At 44.7% G+C, this 12507-nt stretch overlaps 1 protein-coding gene across 1 annotated transcript; it reads right to left on the reverse strand.

Moving 5' to 3' along the window:
• Positions 1–2171: 2171 nt before the first annotated feature.
• On the reverse strand, positions 2172–12194 carry LOC102013110 (membrane-spanning 4-domains subfamily A member 12-like). The gene is made up of 6 exons (XM_013506411.1): positions 12116–12194; positions 8472–8609; positions 7731–7787; positions 5868–5984; positions 2398–2589; positions 2172–2279 (listed from the first exon to the last, which is right to left on the reverse strand). The coding sequence occupies exons 1-6, from the start codon at positions 12188–12190 to the stop codon at positions 2172–2174; spliced, it is 687 nt and encodes a 228-aa protein (XP_013361865.1). The 5' UTR covers positions 12191–12194.
• Positions 12195–12507: the final 313 nt, after the last annotated feature.

Raw genomic sequence — 12507 nt, forward strand, 5'->3', positions numbered from 1 at the left:
AAGAATTTCTATTTCCTGAGGGCAGCACAGGTGCTGAGCTGCATCTTCACTGACAAGGACGCCACTGCTGACAAGCGGGCTGGGTGCTGGGAGATTCAAGCCCAAATCAAGCCTGACAGGGACTAAGGCAGTTCCTTCCAAATGTCCTACAGGCTTTCTACAGTCAAGCATGTTTGTTTATTTGCTTTGGAGCTGCAAATTTATGCATATCTGAGACTGTAAGAATAGATGAGTCGGGGTCTGGGGCGCGGCCTGGGTTTGGGTGCCAGCCTTCAGCTTCTCCATTCGCTGGCTGCACGTCTGAGGGGAAGCTAAGCTCTCAGCCGGAGTTTCCTCCTCTGAAAATGATGCTCGTGACAGTGCCCATCAGAGCTGGCGGTGCTGCAGTGGATACGCGATGCAGGGAGGTGTTTGGAGTGTGGCTGCACACTGGGTGAGCTGAAGGTTTGCGGCTGTCATTGGTACTGTTAATAAAGCAAATTAAAGGTGGAATAAATTTAGTAGAAATTCATTTAAAAAGAATTTTGTTTGCTGTACTTCCCATTCCTAAAGGAGGTGTTACATGTGTAGCTGCTTATTTTATATGTTGATGTGGACCACTTGTTTTTGCTGAACTCCAAATCTCTTGCTGCAGGACACTGCACTGCTAATCACCCAGCTATCTAAGTAGCTGGGAATCACACAGGCCCACAACCTTGTGATGACACCGCTCACCTCACCTAGTGCATCTACTTTCTCAGATGCAGAAATTCTCTCCTCATTGCTTCTTTTCATTTACTTCCTTTGCCTACTCTTTATTTTAAAACTCCAAGTTTGTAACACTTGGTATTTGCACGCCATTTTTGTCTAACATTATGTCATGTGTTCTTCACATCAGTTCTACTACAGAAAGGCACATATTCAGTTTTTGATCCAGGCAGCTCTCCTTTAATTTTTTGGTTCTCTCCTTCTGCAGGTTTAATTCCATGGGGCACTGTTTTAACAATACTTTTGACAATGACCTATGCTTTCCTGTCCTTCTGTGATTTTCTCATCCTCTCTAGAAAGCCCCTCCTTCTGGATGAAATGAAACAGGTACTTTCCATGGATCCAGGTATGAGTAGCTGTGCACTGACAGAGCAGTTTGTGTGACCTGTGGGTTTCTGATCCACCCCGAAAGTGTGTCCTCAGTACAGCCTGGTGATCCTGCTGTCCCTCTTGTCAGTTTACTGTCCATTTTCATGATTTTTTTTTAACATTATCAGTTCTGTTCAGTAGTCAGAGTCTACCTGTGTCCTCCAACTTGGACGTGTCCTCTTCTTCCACCCTCACTGTCCTTCTGAATACCATGGATGTCTGCAACAGTCACGTCTTCCTCCTTGCCCTTACATCGGGAAGGGAAACCACCCTTCTTCGTGCCTTGGGCCATGTCCTCCCTCTGTGCTCTGATCTCTTGACGTTTACACTCGCATGCAGCCTTCTCACCTACCTGGGTTGCTCCTGCTAGCACTGAATCATGACCATGTTTCTCCCACTTCAGAAACAAACCGAAACCAAAGCACAGACCCTCAGCTCACCATCCTTGCATCTTTGTCTTGTGGTTGTTTTGCTGTGGATTTTAACGTACACAAAAATACTCTGTAAATAGCAAAACTCACCAGAAACCCAAAGGGCAGAGGACAAAGATTTAAGGGTACCAGGGTGCCAAACAATGTGGCTGCATCCAGGACGAATGGGCATTTGTTTTCTGAGCAGAGAGGGGAGGTGGCTGGGGAGAGGATGCTGGTGACTTGGTCACCCTAAGGTCATCACCAAAAGCTTTACTCATCTGCCTTGAAGTGTTTCGTCAGATCTGTTTCCCTACATTCAATGTCAGACCAAAATAAATTTCAAAGGAGTCCCAAAGGTTTATGTTCTTTATGACATTTTATTGAGGGAAAGTTAGCATGAAGAGGAAAACTGCTAAGTTTGTGAGAGTTGCAGGCTCATTTTTCAGTGTTTCGCTTTTGTCAGTGTGCATTTATGGTACATGTCAAGAGACAGCGACTGAGACAGTGGTCATGAGTGATGATCCTGAGAAGAACTTGAAACACACCTGAGAACTGACAGTGACTGTGGAAGACGAGTCGGCTTTCAAGGAGTTTCTGCACAGTAGTTCTACTTCATGCTATTTGACAGAGCCCCTTTTTTGTTTAATATCGGGGGGCGTAAGGTAGCTGGCTGTCACTTCTTGGAGGACCTGGGGCAAACTCGAGCATCACGGGGTTGGCTGCATACACGTTTGGAATAACCAGGGCAGACTGGAAAGAAGGAACAGAAACAGGCCGTGTTGTTAGTACATCCCCACTCCGTGTCCCCATCCCGGCAGAGTCAAGGACTCGGAGCCCTGGAGCGAGCTCACAGTGGGACGCTGCCTACCCGTGCATAGGGATGCAGCAGACTCGCGCCTCTGTACTTGTTCAGCGTGCGTTCCCGTATTTTACGAAGAGCCCAACTCACCCTGCTGGGGTTCCTGATGACTTGGGTGACAACATGGGCCGTGGCACACGCTATGCAGAACTCCAAGACAGAGAAGAGAAGCAGCATGGCTGAGATTCCTTTTCCAGCAACCTGAAATCAGAAGTAAATGCTGTCCTGGAATTTCGGCTGATTGGGAGGCCCTCACAAGGGCTTCAGAAAGTGGTTCACTCATTGCATGTGCTGTTGCTCCTACTTACCTCACTGTGTGCTTATTTCTCCATTATCATCAGATGCTCATTTTATAGGAATACAAATTTATTTTGAATTTTCTTTCAATACCAGAAGAATTTCTTTTTTGCCAAGTGGACTGTTCCACTTGAAATATCAGAAAATAGGCAGATTTTTTCTTTGCAGTAGTGTTCTTGTATTTATAAAAATATTGCTCACAATAAAAAGCAAATGATATAGGAATTAAATAGTCATTTCAAATGCTATTGCCCAGAAATATGCATAATTGATATTCATGGCCATATCTTAGATCTCTGTGCATTGGTACCAGGCAGAATGAAAAATGGATCCAAAGTGACAGCAAGAAAGGGAAAACAGAGTGAGAGAAAGTAAAATTCTCTAAGATAGACTCATATTTCCCATTTTAAAATGAACACATTACATTTACATGCTGTTAAAAGGAGAAAAAGATGCATCTTCAGTTAAATAGGCTAACTGTCAAAAAGCAGCATTTTGGAGCCAGACATGAGGTCTGTTTGCCATCTCAGCACTTGGGGAATCTGAAGCAGGAGGATTGCAAGTTTGAGCCCAGCCTGGGAAACCTAGTGACTTACCAAGAGCATATCTCAAAATAAAAAAGTAGAAAAAGGTGGGAACGTAGCTCAGTGTGAAGGCCCCGGGCTCAGTCCCCAGTGCCGTCCCCCCACCCCACCCACAGGTGTTTATGAAACCCATGAAGAAGCTGAAGTCACTGTAAGCTTTGGAGTCTCAATTTTAGACAGTATCAAATGATTGTTCATTATGAGAAGAGGAGGCGATTGGCATTCATCTCCCTTTCATCTTGCCTTGCCTCTTCCTACCTCCCTGCTTTCGGTAATTATGCCTTTGTGGTGTATTCCCTTTTAGGGCTGAAACATTAAAGCACTTATATTCAATTCTGTAACTGTTCGTCTCAGTCGAACCCTTCTGTGGCTTAGTGCTGCCCGTTAATCCCTTTGCAAGCTTCCCCCTGCCTTGCTGGACTCTTGAGGTAAGTTAACTGCTGCACAGCTGAATAGTATGTTAAGTTTTAAAACACCAATGCGCAGTGGCTGTCCTGTTTTCCAGAGAGCATCTTCTCACCACCTTTCAGCTCGCGTGCACACTTGGTGGATGCGGTATTCTGGAGTCAAGATTTCTTTGCATGAAAGCCTTTAAAATATCGCCCTATTGTCTCTCCTCATTGGACATTGCTGAAGACTGAGACAAACTGATTTGTTCCCAGCTCATAAGTTATTTAACTTTTCTACCGAGAACCCCTCCAACAGAGTTTTCATTTAATTTAGTTTATTGGTACATTTTATGTACCAACAGGGAAATTGTAGGGAATTTGTACCTGTACATGATGTAACTTGATTCTTTTTTTCCCTATTCCTTTCACCTTCTTTCAACTCCTCTTCTCCTTATTTTCAAAAGTTCTGTTTCCATTTTTTTCCTTCTTTCTCATCATTTTTCCCCTTCCTCCCTGCCCTCCCTACTTCCCCATCCCATTTGAACATTTCTTCCTATTTCACAACACCTATTATACATTTTGGTCCTTATTTACACAGTTGGTTTCCCACACCAAAAACAGGGCAGTATTTACACATGTGTGCCCAGTTTATTTCACTTAAGAGAATGGCCTCAAGGTGCATCTATTTAGCTAGATGCATCTCAACTTATCCTTCTTTGCAGCAGAGTAGTACTCCATTGTATTAAAAAACACATCTTTATCCATTCATCAGGTGATGGGCTATTTCCAAGATTTAGCTATTACAAATAGTGTCACTGTAAATATGGGTGGACATATGTTGCTGTTCTATCTAGAATTTTAGAGAATTGTTTATACCTTATACTTAACAGGGTGAGATGTAAATCCATTGATCTGTCCATCTACCTACCAGTGTTCTTACCTATCTCTCCATCTACCTGTTTACCTACCTATCTACCTACCTACCTACCTGTCCATCTACCTATGTACATTCTTATCATCTCTCCATCTGACTACTTACCTAACCACCTCCCTAGGTACATGTCCACCTACCTACAAACCTGTCTTCTGAGCACAGACTGAGTGCCTCGTAACAAGGTCTGCTGTGGTGCCAGGGTGATTTCTGTTCCTGTGGTTTCTGCTCGTTCCTCCATATCAACAAGCTGAAGCAGACACTGTTGCTCTCGTCACCTGCTCCTGGTGCCCAACCAGGTTGCTCTAGAAGACTGCAGCCACAGAGCTCTTGCCGTACTCCTCAGTCTCCAGAGCTCCATCCAGGAACGCCTTAGTAATGCTTCCTTCTTTCCTCATCTGGCTTCTGGCGTCCAGAACTGGGACCAGGAGCTGTGCTGCCGACCCGCCTCTGAGTCCCATCAGGATTGCTTCTGCATGCAGGTGCCACATTAGAAGCTCACTTTTGAGTACATTTTGTTCTTTTCACTGGACATGATATAAGGTGAGCTTATGTTCTTGCAAAGTTGCACCTTGTTTACCCAGAGGTTTTCTGTTGTGGTTGGGGTATGGGTTGGGCACCCCAAGGCTCATGTGCTAGAACCTTAGACCATGCTTATGTGGCCAGTGTAAATATGGCAGATAGGGGACATTTAAGGTGACCAGCCTTGGTTTATACTGCATCCCTGGTCCCTGCACATGGCAGGCATCCTGGGCACAGGCCTCACCTTTGCTCCAGATGAGAGTCCTTGCTTGGCCAAAATGGTGCTAATGAAAAGATGCCTCTGTTTTGAGCACATTCACAGCCACACGCTTCACTTTGCTTTCCCTCACTCTCTGTGCATCTCTAGTAAAGCTGAACATCCTGTCACCGCCATTTTCCTTCACCCAGTTCTTACTCTAAAATTAAAGAGCCATTGAGTACCTTCAGTAGCCTATTTATATAGATTTTCAAACTGTTGCAGATGTAATTTCTGGGTATTCTTTGTGAGTCTTGGCCACCTCTCCCAGCCCTTCCCTGTTGTTTCTGTGATTAACGGTAGGATGGACCAGGAAGGGAGTATGTGTGCCCTACGCCAGTGCAGGAGTTATTCTCCCTGCAACATATTTCCAGGAATAGGGATGGAACAGAAAATGGGATTTTCAGCTGGAGTTGCTGTACAGCAATCAGGGATAAAAGCAGTCTCACTCTGTGGATTAGAGGAGAGAGCAGGCATGTGGCAGATTACGGGATACTCACCGAAGTCCAGTAGTTTTTTCGATGGTGGACTGCAGTGCATAGATCCACCAGCAACAGGATAACTCCAATGATTGAAAACATACAACTAAAGATATTCATTCCCAGGCTGCCTTTTAGCTAGTGGACACAATAGGAAAAATAAATGGGATAGATGGTAAACAAATTAGATGAAAGTAGAATCAGTGAGAGTTAATAATTCTTAATCTTTGCTATCTTAAAACCATTTTTGAAATTGAAGTGACTTTTCTTTCTATTCCTCTGTGTAGTTACCCTAAAATTCTCTGTAAATTAGATGTCAGACATTTTCAAAAAGCTGTAGAAAAAATGTAAGTCACACGAGGCAGAAGCTTATCTGTTATGTTAACATGAAAGCTTCAGGTATAGAAACTATCTTTTCTTTTCTTTAATAATAAAAGTACAAGCAAATTTTTTCTTTTGTTTTGGCACTTGTGGCTGAACTCAGAACTTCATGGATGCTGTGCATGTGCTCTACCACTGAGCTATGTCTCCAGCCTTTTATATTTTGTTACTTGAGATAGGGTGTCTCTGAGATGCTTGGGGTGACCTCCAAGTTGTGATACTCCTACTTTAGTCTCCTTTAATAATAAGCCTTTAAAGGGCATTATTCTGTGTCAGTAATTATGTTAAAATTTGCAAATACCTTGCTTTTACACTGTATGAGGTAGTACTGTGGCAATGGTTTTTATACATGAGGACAGATACACTCACAGATTTATTTCTTGATAGATTTCAGTTCTAATGAAAGCCCCCAGGATTAGGTGAAGAAACTCAAATTCAGAAGGAGAAAACCTTTGGGCTTTTATAGGGAGAGGTGTGTGTGCTGTGTAGAGAACTCTTAAGGATTTTACAGTAAGATTTATCAGAATCTTATCACAGTGCAATCACAGTGAGTGATTTCATAAGTATCACTTATGGATCCAAGTCCTCAGCTGGCTTGCTAGGATGGCATAGCTGGAATCTTGGGCCTGTCCCCTGCCTGGACACGCCTTGTACTCAAAAAGAGACTGACATCACTGGGGGAGTGTCCAGAGGGACCTCTCCTAAAGAACTGCACGCATTCTGGGAAAGTCTCAGTGGAAGGATCGAGAAGGTGCAGAGAGAGTATGCTGTGTTTTGTTGTTGGATTTCAATAGATGATTAATCAGGATTAGGTGGATTTGGTTTTAGCGTGCTTTATTTATTTTTATTTTAGTGTCATTTTGCATAGAAGAGTGTGAGCATCGCAGGTCTCTGTTCCCTCCTCTGGCCATCCTCTCCTCCTGTGCATTATTACAGATATCCTTGAAATCACCTCTGGTCTAGCTTCTGGCAAATCATTTTCCTTTCCCTGGTGTGTAATTCAACCGTGAGATTGCACCAGGTGGGTTGGACTGAGCACTGAAGCCCTGACTCAGTGAGGGATTTCGGAGGCTCTTCTTGTTTCCTAAGATACATTCTCTCGATGGTGGTTTAGGGCACTGCACGACAAAACCGAGTCTGAACAAGAACAGGTGATATTCGCAGATAAACAGTGCAAACACACTCTGGAGACTTTGTCACTGCAGTGGCAGCAGGCGCTTCCTGGTTCCTGGATTCTTCCAGAACAGGAGCCGTGAGGTGAAAGCTTGAACAGCTCTGACCTTTACAGCTTCCGGGGCTGTGAGTCTAGGGCCCAGAGCTGGCGCTTCTGAGTGGAAAACAGATAGGAGGACCGCTCCCCAACCAGCACCCAGGCTGGGGGCAACCAGCAGATGCTTTGGGAAAGAGCGCCCGTCCACACATTGCTGCATCTACCTTCCCAATCTTCACTCCTATAAACTAAACTCACAATGCAAGGAGTTTAAAGAGTGGAAACATTCTTACCAGACTCGAGGAGTGTTCCTGGAGTGCTGAAATGGTGATAGCACCAGAAACAATGAACTGTAGAAATAGACAAAATCGTTTGTGAAATGGTAGGTCTTTGGACTGTGCCTGGGACATCTGCTTATGTGGAAGGTTAATCTGTATTCATCTGTTTTCTGTCTCTAAGTTTTCCCTGGTGCATCTCAATTTTCTAGAGTAGCTAGAAAGTCCTTTTTGCTTCCTTTCCTTTTTTCCTCCTTGGGTTCTTGCATATGAAGAACTCATTATCATGCAAGACTTTGCTGTCTGGTGCTTTCTGAGCTTACTGCTCAGTTTTGTCTCCTTATCACTTGTGTATTTTTTCACCTGTGTTTGGCAGTGCCGAGGGTCGAGCCGCCCAGGGTCTGGATCGTGATAGGCAAGTGCCCCTGCACTGAGATGCACTTCCAGCCCCGACTGCGTGTTTTCATCACATTTACAGACCCCTGCTGCCGCCCATCCCCACTCGTACCTCCATTTCCACCTAAGCTTCACAGCCAACTAGAATCTGGGCTCGATTATTTGGTGAGAGTAAACTTGAGGAAATGGGTTTTAGCTGCAGGTTTAAAACCAGGAAGTAAGGCTCCTCCTGTGCAGGCCCAGTCAGTGCTGGGATTTCTGGGAGTTCTCCTGCGCTCGGCCCAGGGATTATCAGTAGCTGAGCGGCTGGTTGGCTGGGGACATCTGACTTTGCAGGGAGAGGTGACCTTGCCATGTACTCACACACAGTCCACCCCAGAAGGGGTATCCAGAGACAAAGGAGATGGAGCCGAAGCCCCAAGCTCGACTCAGACTGTAACTCAGTAAAGCCCCAATAACTCCAAACCCAGGGTGCATCACTCCAATCATGATCTGGATCCCCTAAAAGAATAAAACAGGCATTTAAAAATTACTTCTCTATTTCAACCTGTGAACCACTACTCTCTCTTCTGCTGCTGGTTGTACTTCTTTTGTTTTGTCAGGGTCCCTGGCATCATTTCAGCCTCTAGCGTAGGAGGTGGCCTGTGAAGATTTCCATGCATAGTGGAACAACTGGGGAATGAAAGCCTCAGCAGGAAGCCTTGTTTGAGGGATTTGTGGAGGCCCCAGGAGAAGGCTGCAGAAAGCACAGTGGCTTCAGGTCCAGGAGCATCTTCTGGGATCCTCTAACAGTCTCTAAATTATTTACGCTTTGAATGTCTCATAGGAGTGAAAGCATACAGTATTGACCTGTGTCTGGCTTACTTTCCTTAGAGCATCCATTTTCCTACAGCTTGTTTTGTCAGGTGGAGTTGTCAAATTTATCTGTCTTTTGCACAGTAGAAGTGTACTGTGTCCATGTACAACATTTTCTTTATCCATATCTGTTGATGGGCATATAAACTGCTTCTATGATGCAGCTATTGAGATTTATGCTGGTATAAGCATGTTTATGCATATTTCTGTATATCATACCACATCTTTAACTGTCTTGGGAAGATACCCATAAGAGAGACAGCTCTTTGTGCAGTGGAATTTTTATTTTTAGTTTTATCAGGGTTATCTATACGAATTTTCATAGTGGTTGTACTAGTTTAAATTCCCTCAGCACTGCAGAAGCGTTCATTTTTTCCCTCACAACTTCTGCAACATTTGTTGTTGGTCAAGGTCTTGAGGATGCCTTTCTTCCTGGAGTAAGATGAAATTTTCATACTGTTTTGATTTCTGCTGCTCTTGTAGCCACATTTGCTGGACATTTTTCATGCACTCATTGTCTTTTGTATTTCTGAGAAGTGCTTATTCATTTAGGTTGTCTGTTTTCTGATTGGATCTTTTTATTCTGGGTGGGCTCTAATTTCATCAAGAAGTAACTATTTCATGCAATTAAGTTGAATAAAATTAGGAAAACTCAGTCTTATTAATAACACTATGGGATGAATAGCTTTTGGATAATGAAGTTCCTTTCCATTGTCATGAAAGCTATGGGTGGTCCCCTTGAAGGATTTTTCTCGAACATTCTTGCACGCACACCACAAGTTTGCACATAACTTCAGTGAATTGTTAGCTTCTTAGTCAAACATGCAGTTGAAGAACTCCTGTGTCAGACTTCGCCTTTTGCCTTCACAAGCTCTTCTCCAAGGCCAGAAGTTCAGTCATCAAGCTGCAAATGTCCCATCCTCCTCCTCCCTGTCATCTTGATGCCCAGCAGTCTGGCCTTGGGTTACCAGTGACCTTTTATCCTTGAGAAGCCTGGCTGTGCATTTGCTTGTCAAACCCCTGCTGATTGAACCACTTGCATGTCCAGTGTGCCCTGCGCTCCACCCCAGACCACTGCATGTTCTGGCAGGCTTGGTACACGTGCTCTGGGTTCTACCCTTCTGCACAGCCTTGTCCCTGGGGCTCTTGTGGCATAGCAGTGCCACCTTCTTGGAGAGGAATTGGCTTTTGCCCATTTTAGCTTTTATATTGTCCCTTTACAGCATCTCACTGCAGGCGTCTCTGGTGTCAGGCAGAAGGTTCCAGTGTGGGATGTTTCTCACTCCGGTTAGAAAAAGGCTGCTGTGCCCCAGGCCTCGCCTGCCGGCCCTGCCATCCGCTGTCCCCACTGCTCTCCTCTCCCGCTTGCATTCTGCGTAAGGCTCAGCTTGGACCTGACTCTCCTGATGCCCAGCCTGTCTGCCGGCAGAGGCACTGCTCTCAGCTCAGCGCCTCACCCTCAGCAAACCTGAGGAGTCCTAAAAGAGATGAGGCAGAGCACAGAATCTCCCAAGCACTGGGGCATCTGAAGCCATCCAGACATTTACACCGGACACCTCACGGGCTCTGCCCACCGCGGAGCAGACATCCAGAGAACTCTGACCACTGAGGTGTACTGAGATCTTCCTGCCCCATGTCTCCCGCCTTGCTTCAAGCCCTGTAAAATGGGCCGGCTTCTCCTCGCTCCCCTCTCTCTGCCTGCAGGCAGGCACAGGGTGGGTAGCTGGTATGCAATGAAAGGGAAATAAGGAAGAACTCATTGCTGGCTTTCAGAAGAGCTCCAGTCTTCACCTTCAGCTTGGTCATCTCCTGGCTTCTGGTGCAGACTGTTCAGCTTCTGCCTGGGACTCTTCAGCCTTCTGGTGTAGACTCTGTGGCCTTCATCATAGATTCTTAAGTATTCAGTTGCAGACCCATTGGCCTCCTGAGAGGGACTTCCATGGACACTGCAGTGAGCTCCAGGCCTTAGACTGGACTCTTCAATCTCCAGAGTGCAGACACCCTCTACATGCTTTCTTGTCCAACTCTGTGGCTGACTATTGTAAGCCAAAATTGTAACTCCTTGTATACTTGTATATCTTGTGTTATATCTGTTTCTCTAGTAAAACCATGACTGATGCACCTTCCTTGCAGAGAGGGAACAATCAACAATGAAGAAGTAACCTGCTGAATGAGAGAAAATTTTGCTTGGCTACTCTTCAGGTAGAGGATCAGTTTCTAGAACATCTGAAGGACTTTACAAGTTGACTCCATTAAACAATGAATCCAATAAAAACATGGACAAATGAACCAATTACCTCTCAAAGAAGTTGTTCACACGACCCAAAGGTTTTCAAAAATGTTTAGCATATCACTGTCAGAGAAATGCAAACTAAAACTACACTGAGATTGCCTTTCACCACAGTCAGAATGACTGCCATCAAGAATACAACACACCAAAGGAAAAAAAAAAAAAAGAATACAATACACCATGAATGCTGACAAGAAATTGGGAAATATTCCTCAGCCATACAGAATAATGGAATTTTCTTATTTCAAGGAAATTCCATGAAACTACACACCATAATTTTAAGTGAGATTAGCCAGACACAGAGAGTTAAATATTCTGTACTTGCTGTTATATTCAGAACCACATCCATCCATCCATCCATCCATCCATCCATCCATCCATCCATATATACTTAGAGGAGAGAGAACAGGAAATCTAGAGATGGACTTCTGGTGATGGGAAATGGGTCAAACAGGCTGTTAGAAGAAAGGTGGGGATGATCAAAACTGCTAAGATTTGTTAAATGAATGTACCAACTTCACAGCATGAACCCATCACCATAGCATTGACTTGCATAATAAAGTGCTTTGCAGAGATGAATTGAAGCTAGAAGAGATAGTGCTCCCACCACATCAGTATTACTCAACCCTCCTGCCTGACAGACTCTGCTGTCACCTGTTGGATTCTTGCTCAAATTGAAAATAAAATGAGCTCAGAGTGAAGTCCTCATACAGACTAATCACTTCTATCTAAGAAGGGGCACAGTTTCCAAAGCAATGTTCAGAGCTTTTTAATAATCAAGGGATGTACTCTTCCCTTTTAATTTATAGGTACTAAAAGGTCTGCTAGTCAAAGACTGAATTCTGGTAGCAAGCAGACTCACCCCGAGTATGAGTATCCTGAGGTCTTCTTTGGGGTCTGTTGATGCTTGTTCATTTCTTTCGCCTTGGCCTGACATTGTTACAACCTAAGTATTTAAAAAAAAACAACAAAAGTGACACATTCACCCAAAAAAAGAAATTGGAAAACCTCCTGTGAAATGTCAGCTACATGCGAATGGAAGAAGGGGAGTGAGCAGGTAAGGGGCAGGGACAGCCGGGCTGAAGGAGAGTCTCATGCGACCGCGGAGTCAGGCCTCTGCTGTGGTTTGGAGGCAGCAAGGTGCGGGCAGGGAAATGCATTGCTTCCATCCTTCCCGTTGAGTTCTGTTGGCTCTGTGTGTGTGTGTGCGTGTGTGTGTGCGCGCAAGTGTGCGTGCATGCGTGTGTGAGTGTG

The sequence above is a fragment of the Chinchilla lanigera genome, unplaced genomic scaffold (genome assembly GCF_000276665.1).
Source record: "Chinchilla lanigera isolate Chin_1 unplaced genomic scaffold, ChiLan1.0 scaffold00110, whole genome shotgun sequence".
Taxonomy (NCBI): domain Eukaryota; kingdom Metazoa; phylum Chordata; class Mammalia; order Rodentia; family Chinchillidae; genus Chinchilla; species Chinchilla lanigera.

What these genes read in the sequence shown, in the direction of transcription:
- LOC102013110 (XM_013506411.1), bottom strand. Translation starts at nt 12,190, where the DNA reads ATGTCAGGCCAAGGCGAAAGAAATGAACAAGCATCAACAGACCCCAAA. An exon ending in CCTTCTGGGGTGGACTGTGT is followed by an intron (nt 7,788 to 8,471) that starts GTGAGTACATGG and finishes CTATTTCTACAG; the next exon opens with TTCATTGTTTCTGGTGCTAT. An exon ending in AGGAACACTCCTCGAGTCTG is followed by an intron (nt 5,985 to 7,730) that starts GTAAGAATGTTT and finishes TGTGTCCACTAG; the next exon opens with CTAAAAGGCAGCCTGGGAAT.